The sequence below is a fragment of the Podarcis pityusensis genome (genome assembly GCF_964106645.2).
Source record: "Podarcis pityusensis genome assembly, chromosome: 9".
Taxonomy (NCBI): Eukaryota; Metazoa; Chordata; class Lepidosauria; order Squamata; family Lacertidae; genus Podarcis; species Podarcis pityusensis.
Window position 1 is genome coordinate 36,319,039 of NC_138034.1, and position 18,107 is coordinate 36,337,145.

At 43.3% G+C, this 18,107-nt stretch overlaps 1 protein-coding gene across 1 annotated transcript in view; it reads left to right on the forward strand.

Annotated features, from left to right (window-relative positions):
- The first annotated feature begins 5,217 nt into the window (after positions 1-5,217).
- PDGFC (platelet derived growth factor C) overlaps positions 5,218-18,107 on the forward strand; it is a 106,682-nt gene continuing 93,792 nt past the window's right edge. Inside the window, exon 1 of the mRNA XM_081021415.1 lies at positions 5,218-6,616. Coding sequence (XP_080877541.1) covers positions 6,499-6,616 — 118 coding nt within the window. The 5' untranslated portion in view covers positions 5,218-6,498. The remainder of the gene's footprint in view (positions 6,617-18,107) is intronic.

Below are 18,107 nucleotides of genomic sequence, written 5' to 3' on the forward strand. Positions count from 1 at the left end.
CAACCCCATGGTTGTCCGCGACTGGACTTAATGGTCAGGGGTCCCTTTACCATTAAGCTTACCAAGGAATGTGGGCACCCATGTATATGGAATTAACTCATTTCTTACATTGTGCTACCTTTTGCAAATGTAACAAATCTTGGCCAGTCTTAAGAGTCGAGGCTGCTTGAAACATTACTCATTTGACCCATGTAAAGGCACCATAAATAATTTCTTTGATGAAAAAAAAAATGTCTATTTGCAAGTCAGACATTCTTTCTGGCTTGTTGATATTCCAAGTCTGACTGGCAAATAGACATGGATATAAATCCTGCCAGCATTTTGTTTATACCACTCCATACCGGCAGCATTCTTTTGCATAAAGGTAACAGAATAGCTAAAATGAAGAACTGGAAAATTTTAAAAGGTGGCACAACTATGGTATCCTAGCCTTTGGTCTGAAGGTTCATCACAATGTAAGCTTGCTGAAGCTAAGCAGGTCTGCACCTGATTGGGATATTGCCTGAGGAAACCTATGCAGATGTGTTTGAGTCCCATGTGAGAAATGTGGGATAACAGTCACAACTGCAACCATTAGGAATGGGAAAGCAGTCTGTAACTTTCCCTCCCCTCCAAAATCAATGGGGCCCTTTGAACATTCAAGCTGTCAGCTGCATACTACCTTTTGCACATCTCTTTCTCTCGCTCTCTCCTCTCTCTATGTTTGTGTGCTCCTGTGGTTAGAGCAAATTTGGTAGCAGCAAACTGAAAATTTGTATTTTAAAAAAGGATGAGAGAGCCCCTCACCGTTTAGGTAACTGATATTGCTAGTCTTATTTAGACCCAAGAATCATGGGACTGAACTAAAAACTCAGCAATTTCCAGCAGCAGTGGTGGATCTTGGGGTGTCAAAATTTAAGTGGTGTCCTGTGCAACACCAAAATTTGGCACCCCCTCTGCCTTTCATGCTCCATTGTAAATCATTGTTGTGGCATCCTCGAGGCTCCGCATCGAGTGTGACCGAACCAGTCGTGCTCCCCTAAATCCACCTCTGCCAGCAGGAAAGCAGGCGGTCATGGAGACCAATTAGGCCTCTCTTGTCTTCGTTGTAGCCTCATGCGAACTGGTGCCACTGTTACCTTTGCTAAGGAGAGTTCTTCCTCTTGGGGAGGGAAAACAGCTAGCAGAGGGCTTGGAGATGGGAGTGAAATTGAGGTAGAGGTAACAGACCTAATGAAGCCTTATGGGTTGCATAGGTACAGGTTTTGCTTCAGAAAGGATGGCAAATCCTAAATCACAGAGTCTAGTGGGAAGCAAGGGAAATTGGATGAAGCAAAATTAAAAGGGTATAAGTGGAGGGCAGTGCAAGTTCACAGGGTGGGGAGAATTCATGAGAAGCTGAGGAGAATCTCTCGCATCCTTTGCTTGTTTAAAAAAAGTGTCCTGAAAGGGGCCACTTCTTGGAATCCAACTTCTCCCTCACCTGACTGAAGAACTAATTCCAAGCCTTTAACAATTAATTTGGTGCTATCTTTATAGGAAGATTGTGCTATTAACAGGCTCAGGGAACTACAAGATCCTTCCCTGATAGATTAATAGACCAGGCAAGTTCAGACTTGTCCTAGTGGTAATACACATTCACTGAATCAACTTGCCAATAAACATCTGGAGGCACTGATACTGTCTGGGGTTATGAGAAACATAAACCAGAAGTAAGCAGTAGTTAGTCACATGCATCTTGACCTATTAGAAACTGAAGCAACTTTGGCCACTGAAAGGAACAAATTTATAGAGGATTTTATGTAACTCTGACAACTTAATATATTCCTAACTCTACATGACAGGCCTCCAAATACATATTAGAAGCAGCCTCTCTTGATGCAATATTGTAGAAGAAAGAGTTAAAGCTAAGTTAGTTTCTTTAATCTGCAGGACATGACTACATAAGGATTTAATGTGAAGTACATATTAAATAAACAACCTTAGGTAATACAGCTTAATTTTAGAACTTCCCTCCGTGCTAAAGATGATGTTGAGACATTGCTTCTTCTCCAGAAGTCTCTTACAGTTTCTTTGTGGCTTGTTTCTTTCAAAGCCATAGCGGAGTGACTTTACCTTCCAGCACCACAAACTGAAACTGATCGTATTTAAAACTTTATATATTAAGAATGGAAAAAGCAGGGAAAAGCAGCAGGCTTTTGAATCTTCACATACTTTATAGAAGCTAATCCAGATGGTTCAAATTATCAAATGATGTAAAATGGTATAATCCTTAGTGGGATTGTTCTACTGAAAATGCACATTCTAAAACAGAACGAGCTTTCTATTGTAGATTATTATTCTTTTTTTAAAAAATGAAGATAAACTTATTGAAACCATACTGTCCTAAAATAGTCTGGCAGCTTACATTTACTAATAATTTATGATCATATACATTTTTTACTTAGGAACAGCGCATTCCTTTTTTATTTCTGACTCTGGGAGTGACAGCTAGTATCCTATATAATACCTAGGACCTGGGCTTGTCTACTATATAAATTATACACTAGTATTAGACTGAAACGAATTGCTGTTGGAACATACTTGGCAGGAATGTATAATTAAATTTTATTGCCTTTGCTAAAAAGCATCTATACCTGATTTACAAACTCTTTAGATCACAGTTAAGGTTTATTTATTTATTATAGGTTGAATATTTAAACTCTGTGTAGGATATATTTATAATGGCCCACATGTATGAACATACTTTTGTTTTCATTAGTCTTTAACTGTGATTATTTCACAACTGTATATCAAATAATAAAACTGTAATAATATATTAATGCAATTCACATTGGTATAACAGAAGCAGAGAGGGTGGCTGTTGGATTGCAAGTATCAAAATGTTGCCGTTTTGGTTTTAACTTATTGTGCTCTGGCCAGCACACAGCAGTTGCCGCTACTCATACCCAACATCGGACCTTGTTACCTTCACAGGCTGAAGGAGTTTCTCTCTGTAACTGGGGTCCCCGGGCTCCAGTCCTGTTTGCTACAGCTGCTCCACTGCTCCCAATAATTTCCTTGTGTCCGAGATAATGAAAATATTCATTGCAATATTGTATTTATTTTGATGGTTCTGGAGTACTGCTTGCATGTACTGTATGCCTTGTAATAGCGAGTATATTGTGACGAACACATTTGTTGCACTCTGCTTGCCATATATTGTGTCTTTGTATGCTGGCTTCCACCCCTGCCCCCCCCCCCATTTGTGTATGTTCCTATACAGTGGGTTCCTTATTTTTGTGCTCACCAACCTGGTGTCATCTGGATGTTTTGGAATGACAACTCTCATCAGCATGTGACGACAGTTCCAGTCCAAAACATCTGGAGGGTACCAGGTTGGTAGAGGCTGGACTCATACCAGTGGAGCTTCAGACACTTGATTCAGAGGGCACTCAAATGAAATGATTCAGCCTGGCACTCAATCCTTTACTTCTCCTTTCTTACCCAAAATTACCTGGTGGCAGGTAGGGGGCTCCATTAGACCCTGGAACAGAGATGGGCAAAGCATAGCAGGCCTCTGGAAGTTTTCTATGAGGCTTTGGAGCAGCATCTTCCCCTTCCTCTAAGTAGCCTTAAGGTAAAGGTAAAGGGACCCCTGACCATTAGGTCCAGTCATGACTGATTCTGGGGTTGTGGCGCTCATCTTGCTTTATTGGCCGAGGGAGCCGGCGTACAGCTTCCGGGTCATGTGGCCAGCATGACTAAGCCACTTCTGGCGAACCAGAGCAGCGCAAGGAAACGCCGTTTACCTTCCCGCCGGAGCGGTACCTATTTATCTACTTGCACTTTGATGTGCTTTCGAACTGCTAGGTTGGCAGGAGCTAACTAGCCTTACTAGTCAACAATTTTTCACTGGTCTTGCTGGCCAATCCAAGAACTGCAGTTGCCAGTGTCCCCGAAAAGAGCAATTCCACAATCTGTGACTTCTATTGTCACCTCAGCAATCTTAAGGGGCAATGATGGCCAACAGAGCAGTGGGGCAAGATTTCATACAAACGGCCAAACTGTACTACATAGTCTGAGATTTGATCTCGGCTTAAATCAGGGCTTCCCCCCAGGGGGAACTCACAGGAACTCACTTCCGGCTCTTCTCAAGTGGGTTATGGGACCTCTCAGGTGAGCACCATTGAACGAGGGAGGTGTTCATGGTGAGTTCCGGCATCTCTTTTTCTAGAAAAATAGCACTGGTTTAAATACGTTTTAGCAAATCCATAGCAAACCCAGAGTTTCTCACTTCAGACATTAACAGGGAACTCTGGATTGAACAAACCAGAACTAGAATTGCAAAAGCTTAATTATTTACTTGTTTTACATCCTACCTTTTCACCAGGGAGGTTACGGTGGTTTACCTGGTTTCCCTAACCTCACAACAACTCTGTGAGGTAGATTAGTCTGACAGATAGTAACTGGCCCAAGGTCACCCAGGGAACTTCAGGACCCAAAGGAGAGCAGGCTACACACACACACACACACACACACACACCAATCCTAGTATGTGAAAAGAGCTGGGGAGGAGCAAAGAGGGGTGAGAACAGTGTGTGTTGGTGGAAAAGCTCACACCAAACCATAGTTTACCAAGTCAGCTTTGTTAAGTGCAAGACAGCCCACTGATCTGAACTTGAGGGGGGGGGGACTTCTACCATGCCTCCCTCCTTTTTCCTTTGCTTCGAAACATTCCCCCTGTTTGGATAAGGAAGCTAAACCGAGTGGCCATTCTAACAGCTGATTTCTAAAAAGGAAGATGCGAGGGTACATGGAAGGTCCTAACCTCCGATGTGGGTGGGAGGGTGGGATCGCGGCGGGAGAAAATACACTCTGCGTACGCACAGAGACACAACGCTCCTTCAGAAACCGCAGCAGCAGCAGTCAGCGGTGGAACCCTTGGCCCAACAACGCGCTGGCAAGAGCCTTATCATCCGCTGCTCTTTCCTCCTTTACAGCACCTGTTCTTACGCGGCCAGTTGGCAGCCGTCGAGAAAGAGGGAGCGCGCACAGGAGTCCAGCAGCTCGCTTGAACTTTGCACGACTTTTCGGTTGCTGGTGCCGCCGCCGCCGCCGCCGCCTGCTGAACAAGAGCGAACGTCACCCTGCGCCGCAGCCGGGCACGCCTGACTGACTGGCCGCTCCTGCCTGGGCTTCCTGCGCGCTCCTGCTGCTGCTGTTGCGGCGGCGGCGGCCCTTCCTGCAGTGGCGGCGGGAGGCGGGGGGAGGATTCCTTCTCACCACAACCACCTTTTCCCGCCAGACCTGGAGGAGGAGGAGGAGAAGGAGGAGGCGACAGCGGGGCAGGTTGGGGCCGCCAACTGCGAGTGGAGGGGAAGAAAGGAGGATCTTTGGGTAGCTCGAAGGAGACTCCAGAACTGGCCTGGGATAAGACCATAGAAGGCTCTGTGAGGAGGAGAGTTGGCGCGAGAAGGGAGGGCGCGCAAGAATTCGGGGTGGAGCAGACCAAGACGCCGCGCGCGCGCTCGTGTCTCTGTGTGTGTGTGCGCGCGCGCGTGTGTGTGTGACAGAAAGTAGCTCTGAGGTTAAAAGAAAGAAAGGAAAAGGTTGCTTTTCAGGGGACTGTCGCGTTACGTTGGTGTTCTTCAACTCCTTCCAAGCAAAACTTCTGGGGCGCAAAACTGAAACCAGGTGCTGCTCCTTGGGAAAGGCGAGCGGGGAGCCTGGAGTGAGTTTGCTCGCTCGCTTCCTCGCTTATCCTCCTTCTCTCCTCCCTCCCCCCTTCCCTGCCTGCCTGGGTCGTGGCTTGCTGCTCACTTTTATTTTCCTTTCCCACCCATTCCGAGCCTCCGCCCCCTCCCTCCTTCTCCTCAGGAGCGATGAGGGGGAATGGCAGAAACACGTGAAGGCGAGGAGAGAAAAAAACCCGGGACTCCCAGCCAGGGGGTGAAAGAAGCTGGCTCGCCTGGCAGCGTCGTGGCTGCTTAGTCGCGGGGAGAGAGAAAGAGCAGCCGAGAAGGTGGTGTGTGTGGTGTCCCCCTCCCCGCTTCCTTTCCTCCCAAAGGGAGCTCTTTTCCCCACCCCTTTCCCTCGGTTTGTTGGGTAGTTTCTTGTTCCCGAAGCTGACAGGTGCTCCTCCGATCCAGCAGTGCCTTCTGGCGCCCCCTTTTCTTCTTCTTCTTCTGCTTCCCCCAACAACTATTTTCCAGGATTGTTGCGTCCTCCTTGGGAAGCTGATTTGTGAACCTTAGAAGAAGGAGGAAAAGAAGAAGGAGGGTGGGGGTTGAACCCTGGAGACGCGGAGGGGAAAAGGCTGCCGAGGGAGAGAAAAGTTTTGGATGGGATTATGTGGAAACTACCCCGCTCTTCTCGGCTGCTCGAGCAGGCTCAGTGCTGCTGCTGCTGCTGCTCCTTTCTCGCCAGCGCTGCAGGCTTCGCGGGCTGGTGGAGGTGGTGAAAAGGACCTGATCTCTCGGCAAGTGCCTGGCTTGCGTTGTGTGCCTGCGAAGAGCTTCAACCCCCCCAGCCTGCCAAATGCTCCTCTTCGGGTTCTTCTTGCTGACATCTGCCCTGGTCAGCCCAAGACAGGGAGCCCAAGGCGAGTCGAACCTCAGCAGCAAGTTCCAGTTCTCCAGCGTCAAGGAGCAAAACGGTAAGGAAAACCCCCACATCACCCGAGATCTCTCTCTTTTGCGTGCGTGTTTTTGTTGTGTCTAGAGAGAAGGCATAATAAAAGTGTAGTTGCAGCGAGCAACACACGCGGGGGGAGAAGGAGGAGTCGCCGGGGCAGGTTTTTGTTGGGTTTTTTTGCATTCCCTTCTTCTTGCTGCTTCTGCAAAAAAGAAAAAAAGAGCCTCAGGGGTTGGGCTGTCGTGGAGCGGCTGGGTGACAACTTTTTAAAGGGCGCCTGTGTTTTCACGCTGGAAACAAGAAGCCCTCCCTACTGTTTCCAGCGAGGCTGTAAAGATCTCCTTTGAAACTCGCACACTGGGAGGGAAAACATCGCCCTATGCCAGAGTGAGCCTGGAAAGACTGAAGCCAAAATGAATGAGACTTGGCAGGTCTGACTTCACGGCGTGTTTGTCACTCCAGGAAACTTGTCAACCTCGTTAACTAGAGCAGGATAGGTAAAAAGGGCACCAATTAAGCGCTCGAGAAGATAGGGAACTTATTAACTATTCCTCCCTCCCTCCCTCCTTGAAAGTGCTCTCTGTGAATTGGTTGGTGTGCCTGTTCTAATTACCTTTTTTTTGCACCCCCCCCCCCCCAATATGCCTCTGTATAGTGTGGGTTCCTGGAGAATGACCTCTTCCTTTGCACGTGCTGGAAACAAGCTAATCTGCTGCATAGGAAATGAGAGTAACTTTTTTAAGCTTTCAAGTGTACCTGAAATGTTTAGAAAACTCTCAAATGCAAGTTCCTTTGGGCTGGGGTTGAGCAGACCCGGAGAAAGGCTCCTTTCATAGAGAGGGGCAGCTTCAGTGTGTGTAATTTGCTTAGCCTCCGAACTCCATATGATTTACATTATTCAGATTTTTGAAGGCCTTTCCCCCCCTTGATCTTCTATTACAAAGCCATTTAAAGGAATACTTTGCAAACAGAAATGTTATATGCCATATGAAACCACACCACGAATGTAGGCTGCCTAAATTTAGGCTATTAAACACCCTGTTTTCCAGTGGTGTGTGCTAATGTAAGGGGAAAATGTTTTAGTAGTTTCCTTGCTAGCTAGAAAGATGTGATTTCATCAGGATGCAAACTAGCCAAACAGGCATCAGTAAGAAGGGTGGGGGGGAGATCTTAAACTTGCAGTAGGAAAAAGTGAATGTAGTATTGAATGACATATCAGCTTTGAAGATGTCAGTGCAGACCAGTGAAAATCCCTTGTGTTCCTTGAAAATTGGTCTTCCTCCATATATATTGCGTGAGGGATTTTTTGTTACAAAGTTAACAGAGAACCAAATAGTCCCCCACTATTATATGAATTTGTAGAATGTGCCTTGTGCTATTAAATTCAGCAAGAGGGATTCGTATTGCTGTTGGTTTCTAATGTGATGACATATGGCACCTGCATAGTGCTAGAGCTACTGATCAAAGAACAGCCCAGGGATCAGAGTGACTGCAGAGGGCCATGGGAATATGATCAAAAGAGTCAGAAGCCCAACTTTACATCCACAGGAAACGAATCACACCAACCTTTGTATTTGAAGCTAAGGAAAGCATCTACCTTTCACGACAGTAGAGATTTCTTCACCTTCATTGCCCTCCAGTTCCTCTGTGGGATGGAGGTTTCAGGGTTTCACAGGATTCTGTGATAACCAATGAACAGAAAACCTGTATTATGCTGTGATTCTGCTAACCATTCCAGTGGGAACATTTCCTCTTGAACAGGTTTAGCTTTGTGGGAGAATGAACATGGTGGCTGATGTTGCTTGTGGATTGCACTGCCTCTGTAATCACATGGGATGTGGGCTGAAGAGATTAAAGTTACCCTTTCATCCTTAGTTGAGACAAAACAGGGCCCCCTGTTTAGTGGTTAAATGTGTAAACTGTATTTCCCCAAGGAGTTTGGCGATGAATACCTCCACATCTTGTCTTTTCTGCTGAAGGAGGCAATTTCAATAAGGTCCCTTAAAGATATATTTGTATGACAATATGCCTGAGTTTAATAATAATAATAACAATACTTTTATAATTTATACCCCACCCATCTGGCTGGGTTTCCCCAGCCACTCTGGGCTGCTTAAAGCACATATAAGAACATAGTAAAATGTTAAACATTAAAAAATTCCCATTCCAGGCCTGTCTTCAGTTGTCTTCCAAAAGTTGTGTAGTTCTTTATCACCTTGACATCTGATGGGAGGGCATTCTACAGGGAGGGTACCACTACTGAGAAGACCCTCTGCCTAGTACCCTGTAAATTCTCGCAGTGACAAAACTGCCAGAAGACCCTCAGAGCAGGACCTCAGAGTCTGGACTGAGTGATGGGTGTGGAAATGCTTCTTCAGGTATACTGGGTCAAGGCCGTTTAGTGCTTTAAAGGTCAGCACCAACACTTTGAATTGTGCTCAGAAACGTACTGCGAGCCAATGTAGGTCTTTCAGGACCAGTGTTATATGATATCACTATTTGCCGTCTCAGGAGTCTCCCCAGCCCAACTAGCCAACACTTTGAATTGTGCTCGGAAACATACTGGGAGCCAGTGGAGATCCTTTAGGACCAGTGTTATATGATCCCAGTGGCTGCTCCCAGTCACCAGTCTAGCTACCACATACTGGATTAGTTGTAGTTTCTAAATCAACTTAAAAGGTAGCCCCATGTAGAGTGCATTGCAGGAGTCCAAGCAGCAGATAACCAGAACATGCACCACTCTGGTGAGACAGTCTGCAGGCAGGTAGGGTCTCAGCCAGCATATCAGTTGGAGCTGGTAGATAGATGCCCAGGACACAGAAATGACCTGTGCCTCTATGGACAGCTGTGAGTACAAAATGACTCCGAGGCTGCTCACCTGGTCCTTCAGGAGCACAGTTTCCCCATTCGGGACCAGGGAGTCCCCGACACCCACCTGCCCCCTATCCCCCCCCAAAAAAACAGTATTTGTCTTGTCAGGATTCAACCTCAATCCATTAGCCACCATCCATCCTCCAACCGCCTTCAGAAACTCTCACAGGACATTTATTTGGGGATCACAGGGTGGTTTACAATATTAAAACACAAAAATGCATAACATAGTAACAAACAAATACAATACCCCCTTTAAAAGAAATGTGTTTCCGTGTGCTGCTCTGGTTCGCCAGAAGCGGCTTAGTCATGCTGGCCACATGACCCGGAAGCTGTAAGCCGGCTACCTCGGCCAATAAAGCGAGATGAGTGCCACAACCCCAGAGTTGGCCACAACTGGACCTAATGGTCAGGGGTCCCTTTACTTTTACTTTATTGTTTAATTAACCAAAGGCCTAGAAGAAGAGGGCTGTTTTTGCCTGACACCTCCATAAAGATATGTAACAAAGGTGAGAGGTGAGCTTCTCTGGGGAGAGCATTCCACAAGCATGGAGCTGCCACAGAAAAGGCCCAATCTCATGTTGCTGCTCTCGGACGAGGCACATGAAGAAAGGCCTCAGATGACAATTGAAGGGTCTGGGTTGGTTCATATGTAAACTTGTAAGCAAAATAATAGAGTAGAGAAATTACTAGAATAGTAGCACTTTCTATAGTACACTTCATAGAGTTTTGATAGTTGTATTTTTTACTTCAGTACCCAAGTTCCACCTGGCATGGAATGAGGTATACTAGTGGCATCACTGGGTCTTAAGTGAACCTTAAGTAAATAAATGAACCACAAAAAACACCCCTTTTTGTAATTATACTGTCTTAGGTCTGTTTATATATCTGAACTGCAGGTTACGTTGATTTATAGTCTCTACTTTGGTAGTGCAGCATGGATTGTAATGTAAAAATTAGCCTAAACCTCTGCTTAACATTTGTATCACATTATTTATTATTTATTAACCCATTAATTATAGTTGGACTATTTTAACTTACCATAATTAGAGTGATTTTTGCACCCTTCGACTTAAAACGCTTTGTGCCTCTTAGATTAAGCTACCTGAAGCAAGTAAAACTACTTGAAGTTGCCATTGTAATGTAGCTGTTCTCATGGCATTATTACATATACCATCATAATAACAGTACTATCAAGGGTGTTTTTTGGGGGGGCGGGGTGTCTGCTAGCTTGATAGCATGTTTTACTTCAAAGCATGTTCTACTGAGTTCAATGAGATTCATTTCCAAGGAAGTGCACATAGGATTGCAGTGTCACAGTCTGATCCTAATTCTATACATTTGTTCTCTAAGGGAAAATAGGATGTTGCATTGTATCTGGTCAGATATTTGCCTATCCAGCCTAGTATGTGGACTGACATTGAATTTTATGGTTTAGGGTTTCAAGTCTTTCACATCACCTGCTATCAGATACTTTTAATTGGAGATGCCAGAAATTGCCCTGGGGGCTTCTGAATGCAATGCATATGTTCTACCACTGCCTCCTAAATTGTGACCACTGTCTATTACAGGGGTCAGCAAACTTACTGTGCCTCTGGCCGGTGTCTCCAGCACTGATCACGTGGCAGGCCGGAGGGCGGGGGAGCATGTGCCCATATGCATGCACACACACTATTTCCGGCGCACTTCTGGGTTGGAGGAGCACCGGAAATAGCTTGTGCGCATGTGCATGGGCCTCCTCTGACCCGGATGTGTACCAGAAATAACGCTTGCGCATGCACACAAGCTATTTCCAGTGCTCCTTCGACCTGGAAGTGGGCAGCCGTGCAGCGTAGCGCCGGTAAGAGCGGGTGGCAGTAGTGGGCAGTGGGGGTCGCCGCAGGCCGGATAAACGAGTCCCTTGGGCCTTATCCAGCCCACGAGCCTTAGTTTGGGGACCCCTGGTCTATTACATAACGATATTTTATATGGTTCTTTAGACTAGCCATTACATCATGTCAACTGCTACAAGTCCCTCTGACTTTAAACCAGTGAAATGGCTGCAGTAAATGTTGCTCCAGATTTTCAAATTCTTTTTTTGTTCTAAACTTTCTACCTGTATATTAAATAAGGGCATTTGAGTGCCTTTGAGGAATCAGGTCCTTGCTTCAAGTATCTAAATCATTACTGTAATACTACTTTCAAAGCCTTGCATTACACATAAAGAAAAATATTTTTCATAGCAACTTCCAAGTCTGGTGTTCTTCCCCTTCTCCCTCCATATAATTAGCTGTGTTATGAGAAGCATGCATTTTCCATTGCCTCCCAGGAATTCAAACTGATAGGTGTTTTGAGGTCAGTAAAGCTGGGTTTCCTTATAAAAGTAATACAGTATAGCTTTATTGTGGGAACTTTATCTTTTGCAACAAATGATGCACTAATTGGGAGCCACAAACAAGAAGAAAACATTTATGTGAAATTTTACATGTCAGAACTTTTATTGCTTTCAGCTCAAACATTTTGATCATTCAGTTTCTGCTTAAAGTATCACAATATTGATAGGAGACTTCATGATTTTGAAATACAAATTTAAAATATCTGAAGTAAGTTATTCCTTAAATATCTTAAAAGAGAAGTCTGCCTGAGCAGGTCATCAGGTTTATAACCATTGTGCTGTTTCTGCTGCTACTGTTTAAATCATATCCATCATGAGAGATTCAAGTGTGAGGCTATAATTCAAACTAAATTGAGCAGTTGTAAGTTCCATTGATTCCAATAGAAGATCGCTAAACAGAATATTAACACTTCCAACTATCTTCCATAGAAATCAATAAGGCTTACAAGTGGGTACCTTGGAATGGAACATGTCCTTGGTCACTAAGGGACTCTCTCTAGGTTAGAATGAATGAATGGATAAATGTGTTAAGAAGAGAGACTGAATTACTTAAAGCAGTTTATTTGATATTTTCACTGCCACTTCTTATCTTTGTCCTCATACTGGGCAGAAAAATCATGACTATAGCCTAGAGGTCACACATACACATAATGCTAAACCATGGTTTAGTGTTGTGTGGACAAGTCAGAATGAAGCATTATGCTTGCACACTCTGCCTTCTGTTTCCACCCACACGACTAGGAGGAGGACTTCAGAAGAGATTTGTTTCACTTTTACAGGTTCCTGGGTTATGGTTAATGTAAACCAGCAATCCTGGTTTACAACAAATTGGTTAGTTTAACAAGACTACTTCATAACCCATGCTTTGAAGCTGGCTTGTTATGAAACTTGCAAGAGTATTTTTTTAAACTGGGGTCCCTGGTTTGAAACAGCAACCGTGGATTTGTAAAAATGAAACTAACTACTGTCAAGGTCCTGCTTTACTTGGGTCATTCTTGCTTGCCCATGTATTGCTAAACCATGATTCAACATTATGTGTGAACGTAGCCATTTTCTTTTCACTGAGTTATGAAAAAAATACCTAACAATTTCTGCCCGGTAGGAAAGTACACAGGTATTTTGTATCATCCAGTCAAGTTTTTACGCATTCCTTTTCTTTTCTAGAAGAAATTTAAAACTAAATTAACAATGGTTAATAATCTGTACATGGAAAGTGTTCAGTGGAACACTTTGTTTCCTAGAACTGAACCAAAAGTTATTGGGCAAAAGTTTTCTTTTTCATGAAAATCCTCATTGCTCATATTTTCGCTGCCTTTTGTTGCCTGTTTGTGATCCTGGCATGATTCTAACATTGTGTGCTATGCTGGTTTTTTTCTACATTTTTTCTCAAATGCCAGTGAAAGCAGGAAACATTGTTGCATCACTGATAATGATTGCAAACACCATCATTTGTAGCCCAAAGTCGTTACTTTTTTCTGTTGCATCTTCTTGAGTCATCAAGAGAAAATGGTGTCAACCAGCAGCAGGGAGAACTATTGGCATGACAACAAGGCCACACAACATAATTTATAGCACTTGGAAAGCATTCCCCACCCTCAAAACTCCTGAAATTGTATTTTACCTCTTTGAGAACTACAATTTCCAGCACCTTTAAGCTACAGTTCCCCAGATTCTTGGGTAGTGGGGGTAGGGAAACGTGCTTTCAATGTGTTTTAATGTATGGTGTACACACAGCCTAAGTGTAGCAAACACTTTAGCCCTGTTTTCAGTGCTCTCTCCTTACAAAAAATAAATAAATCAAAAAGCGTATTACTTTTTTTGTAACTCACAAGTTGGTTGATAAAATTGAGAGTGGAGGCCATTTCAGCTGATCCCTAATTAATACATTAAAGTATGTATATCAGCAATTACTAGCTAGCTGTTCCTTCTGGATAGAGTAGAAATGTTGTTGAATAGAGCTAGTGAACTTGGAGAGTAAGAATGAAAGTGTCTCTCCGTTTAATGATAACTTTTATACCTACATTGAGGTTAGTTGGTGAATGGTCACTGACTCTAGTATATCATCAAAAACTTCAAAGCAGGGAAAGAGCAATGCATTCTTTGTTTATCATATCCATTCAAAGAAACGTAATGGAATAAAAATGTAAGGAATGTAGTTGTTGAAAGTTGAATGCTAACTAAGAGCACTATAAGCACTGTAAATCCACATCTTGCCAACAACGTCAGTGATTCATAGTGGGTGGCATGCTCTTCATTCTATGTTCATAAAGAGATTGGAATATGGCGTGTCAAAAGAAGAATAAATAGTGCAAAACTTAGGCTGCATACACACCACACTTTTAGAGCGTGACCCCTAACAAACCACAGTGCTCAGGAGGGGAAATCTGCTTTGAATGTGCTTCAAAGGTACAGTTTGTATGCAGCCGTATAGTTCTCTTCATTCTTGCTTTTCTGACCAGCTCAATACATTTTGTTGCACCATCTATAAAATATTTTACAGGAGGGCGTGATTTTACTTGGCTAAATCTACAGAAAATGCTTAGCAATGCAGTATATTGTTATACAAGGCAAATGTTAAATTCTTTATTAATTTGGAAGTCCGGTCAGTATTATTACTATAGTGAGTCAATGGTCTTACAAGAAAAGGGGCAGGGAGCCTCTAGGACCAGTAACTAGTGTGGCACACTCCAGATGTTGTTAGACTACAGCTCATATCCCTGACATATTTCTGGTGGTGGTGGAAGTTGTAATTCTACAGTTAATGAAGGGTATGATATTATTCAGAAATAATTCAGTAGCCACACCACAAAATGCATTTTTCACAAGGAAGAAGTAAATTGATACCTTGGGGTTGTTATTACTCCATTTTCTAGGGGGGAATAGGGTGGCATTTTTAGAGTAGAGAGAGAGAGGGAGGAACTCTGGGAAAGGGTAGAGTGAATCCTAGTCTTATAATCTGATTATATCATAATGGTTGCAGAGCATCAGGCTCCATCTTTCATTCCCCCAGCTTTGCTTTTAATTGGGTTTATTTGCTTGCTCCAGATACTAAGTGTATATATTATTATTATTATTTCTTGAATTTATATACCGCCCTATACCTGGAGGTATAGATCCTGAGAAAGCATTTACCAGCAAAGTAACTTGCTCTGCTTCATCTGTCTCCTCACCTTTGGAATTAGTGTTGACATTTCACAAGCAAAAGTAAACCTTCATTTTCCATTGTGTTTACTTCCCAGAACAGGTAAAATCATTGTCATGATTATTCTAGGGGAAGTTTTGTTGAAGACTGATCATAACCATCACATTGAGACACCATTAATAAACAAGGGCAATAAAAATGCTAATCTTTCATCATTGCAAATGCTTTCAATATCATCATTTGTGGACAATGAAGAGCCAGACTATATGTTGTACTACAGCCACATTTAACATTAGCCCAATAATCCCTCTTATTGCAAAGCATGTTCATGAATGTGCAATGTGCAGTCTCTAGATACATTTGTACAACACTTCCCCAAATGATCCTTTGTGGTTACATCTCTCTGGCAGCTCTGTTTATGGACAGAGGACATGGAGGACCACATAGTTTCTTGGGATTAAAATGTGACAAATGCAAGAAGGGATGGTGCCTATCTCATTTGAAATGCATCTTTTGTTTCTTGGTCATCACTAGTTCTAAGTGTGTACTTTGGTTAGGTACAATTAATCGGATGTACTAAAATAGTTTTGCTTACACCCATATTCAGTAAGATCATGTTTAGAATCAAATCATTCATAGAAATTGCTTTTCTTAACTCTCTCCTAAGAAACAATGCATTCTACCAGTTTCTTGGCACACCTAACGAGACAGCTCTTGGGTGATCTCTTACACTGATGTAATTTCATTGAAGTCAAAAGAGAGAAGTTTTAATGTGAGTGTATTGTTTCCTAAATTAGTATGGATTGCATTCTCAATGGCTTCAATCCAGTGAAGTCTGGGATATGAGCCGGGAAGGAGTGTACTGATTTTCGCTTCCTGGCAGCCTAACAAGTCTAATGAAATGCTGCTCTGGAGGCTTCTCTGACCTTTGGGTGGCTTTAACAGGGATTGCCATTAAAAGGAGAGCTGAATCCCCCTTCCCACCTAACATGGGCATTTGAATACCAGACATAGGATTTCAACAGAAAGTAGCCCTCAGTAGATATGATGCGTTCTCTGAATGACAAAGCACAGGAAATGTTTTGTGTGTGTTTCTATATAGTGTTTTCATCTACAAAATACCAAAAACCATGTGCAAGCATTGTTCCAAACATTTCACCAGTGGTGGTGAATTTATATGAGGCCACTTCCATCAGGAAAGAGCTTGTTCAACTTGCTTGTGGTTATGGACCTCATTCAAACACTCTAAAACAAAATAAAAGGAATGGATGCAATAACTTCTTTATGGAAAAACTATAAAAAGTTGCAGGGTTGTGTAAACAAATTGGGTCATTTACTAGACGTTTAAGTGATGGATATGAAATCCAAACTCAAGAGTCTGGGTTATTTTACAGCTATCTTGATTATATTTCACCTGTAAAATGAGGCATGACATAATTTTCTTTTAGTCGTTTTATTTAGATGAAGAGTGACAAACTGCATTATTATGAAATTGTGGTAATATTTCATTTCCCACTGTGCTAAAACTTAACTATTGTGGCAAACATATTAGTCATTTTCTTGAGGTTTTCTTTACAGTTCTAAAGAGGGAAATTATGGGAGGATTATGAATTCCAGGAAGAAAGGGGAGGGGGAACTTAAACTAAAGCCTTGGTTTTGAGATGTGGATTATGATCAAGTAGACAGTAGCCATTCAGTTCATGGGATTCTCTTTGGAATGAGAATCACCTTTGAAATTTCTTAGAATTGGAAGACCAAATATAGCACATACACAGTCATGTTCTAGAAGTCTGTTCAACTTTTCCAGTGAGCGGCATTGCAGCCAGGCACCCGGGCCCTTGCAGTGATGGGGGCGGGGAGATTGATGCGCCTCTCGTGCTATCCTGGCTGCATCACCAGCGCTGGGCAGGACCACGGCCAGGGGTGGCCCTGCTGACTAATCAGTGACAGTAGGGGCCTGGCCATGGGGAATTTAAACCACGGCATGGCTGGGCCCCCCTCCTCTCTTGCCTTTCACTGTATCTCTTAAACCCACCCACCCTCTTTTTTATGCTTTGCTATGACACGACTTTGCTATGGACAAATGTCAGCTGCATCATTGCTGGGGCCAGGTAGGAATTAATTCCACTTGGCAAATTGGCACCATCCATTTGGTTTTCACTTACCTTGTAACAATCATCACAACTTTGTGAGGTTAGGCATTTGGTAAGTCTTTGTTTGAATGGAGGGGAGGTTGTAGCCTCCGCCTGCCCCTCCTCATTAAGGGTATCGTGTTAAAGGGATCCGGGGGTGTGGGCTCTGTCTGATGCCCAAACGTGGGCTAGGGCCATGCCACAACCTCAACAGGGACCCCTCACAGTGCCCCTATTTGATGTAAGTCATTGGGCTCCCTCTATTGGTGGTTTACCTTTAGATGGACTCCCTGCAGACAGATGGGAGTCGAGACATAGCCTGGCTTCACCCAATGCCTAAACCAAACCACTCACATCTGTAACCAATAAATTTATGGCCTATTTGAACCCATAAACCTAATACTCATGTCTGTGTGTTTATTATCCACTAGGGGACTGTGGGTCACAGGGCCCTGGCATTCAAGCACTCAGACTTGCAATGGTTAGTAGACAAATTGCATCAATAAGCTATTGGATATTTGATAATAGCAGTTGATTGACCTAGAGTTAAATGATTTCTCTCCGTGTTCTTCCCTTGTTTTTTACTTTAACGCTGTTGTCATTTCTGAACAGTCTTCTTTTAATACTATGGCAATTTGGCTGCCTTGCTTTCTATTCATGTCCCAGTTTATAAAGCAGGGAAGGTACACCTGGAGTCCTCCAGATGTTCTGGGCTCCAGTTCCAGCTGCAGTCTTCCACAGGTTTGCCATCACTGTCATAAAGACTATTTTAGTACCCTTCCTTGACTTTGTAACAGAATGATTCTCCTTCTGTGGGAACTTTATTCTCCTGAAATTATTGACCTGAAAAAAGTAGGATGCATAAGTATTTGCTAAACTGGTGAACTAGTTAAACTGAAGCAATTTGTTTGCTTAATGAACACTAACTGAAAGAGTCATTAAAAGTGTCTGAAAACATATCCCCTTGACATCATCAGGAGTAAATAAGGATGTT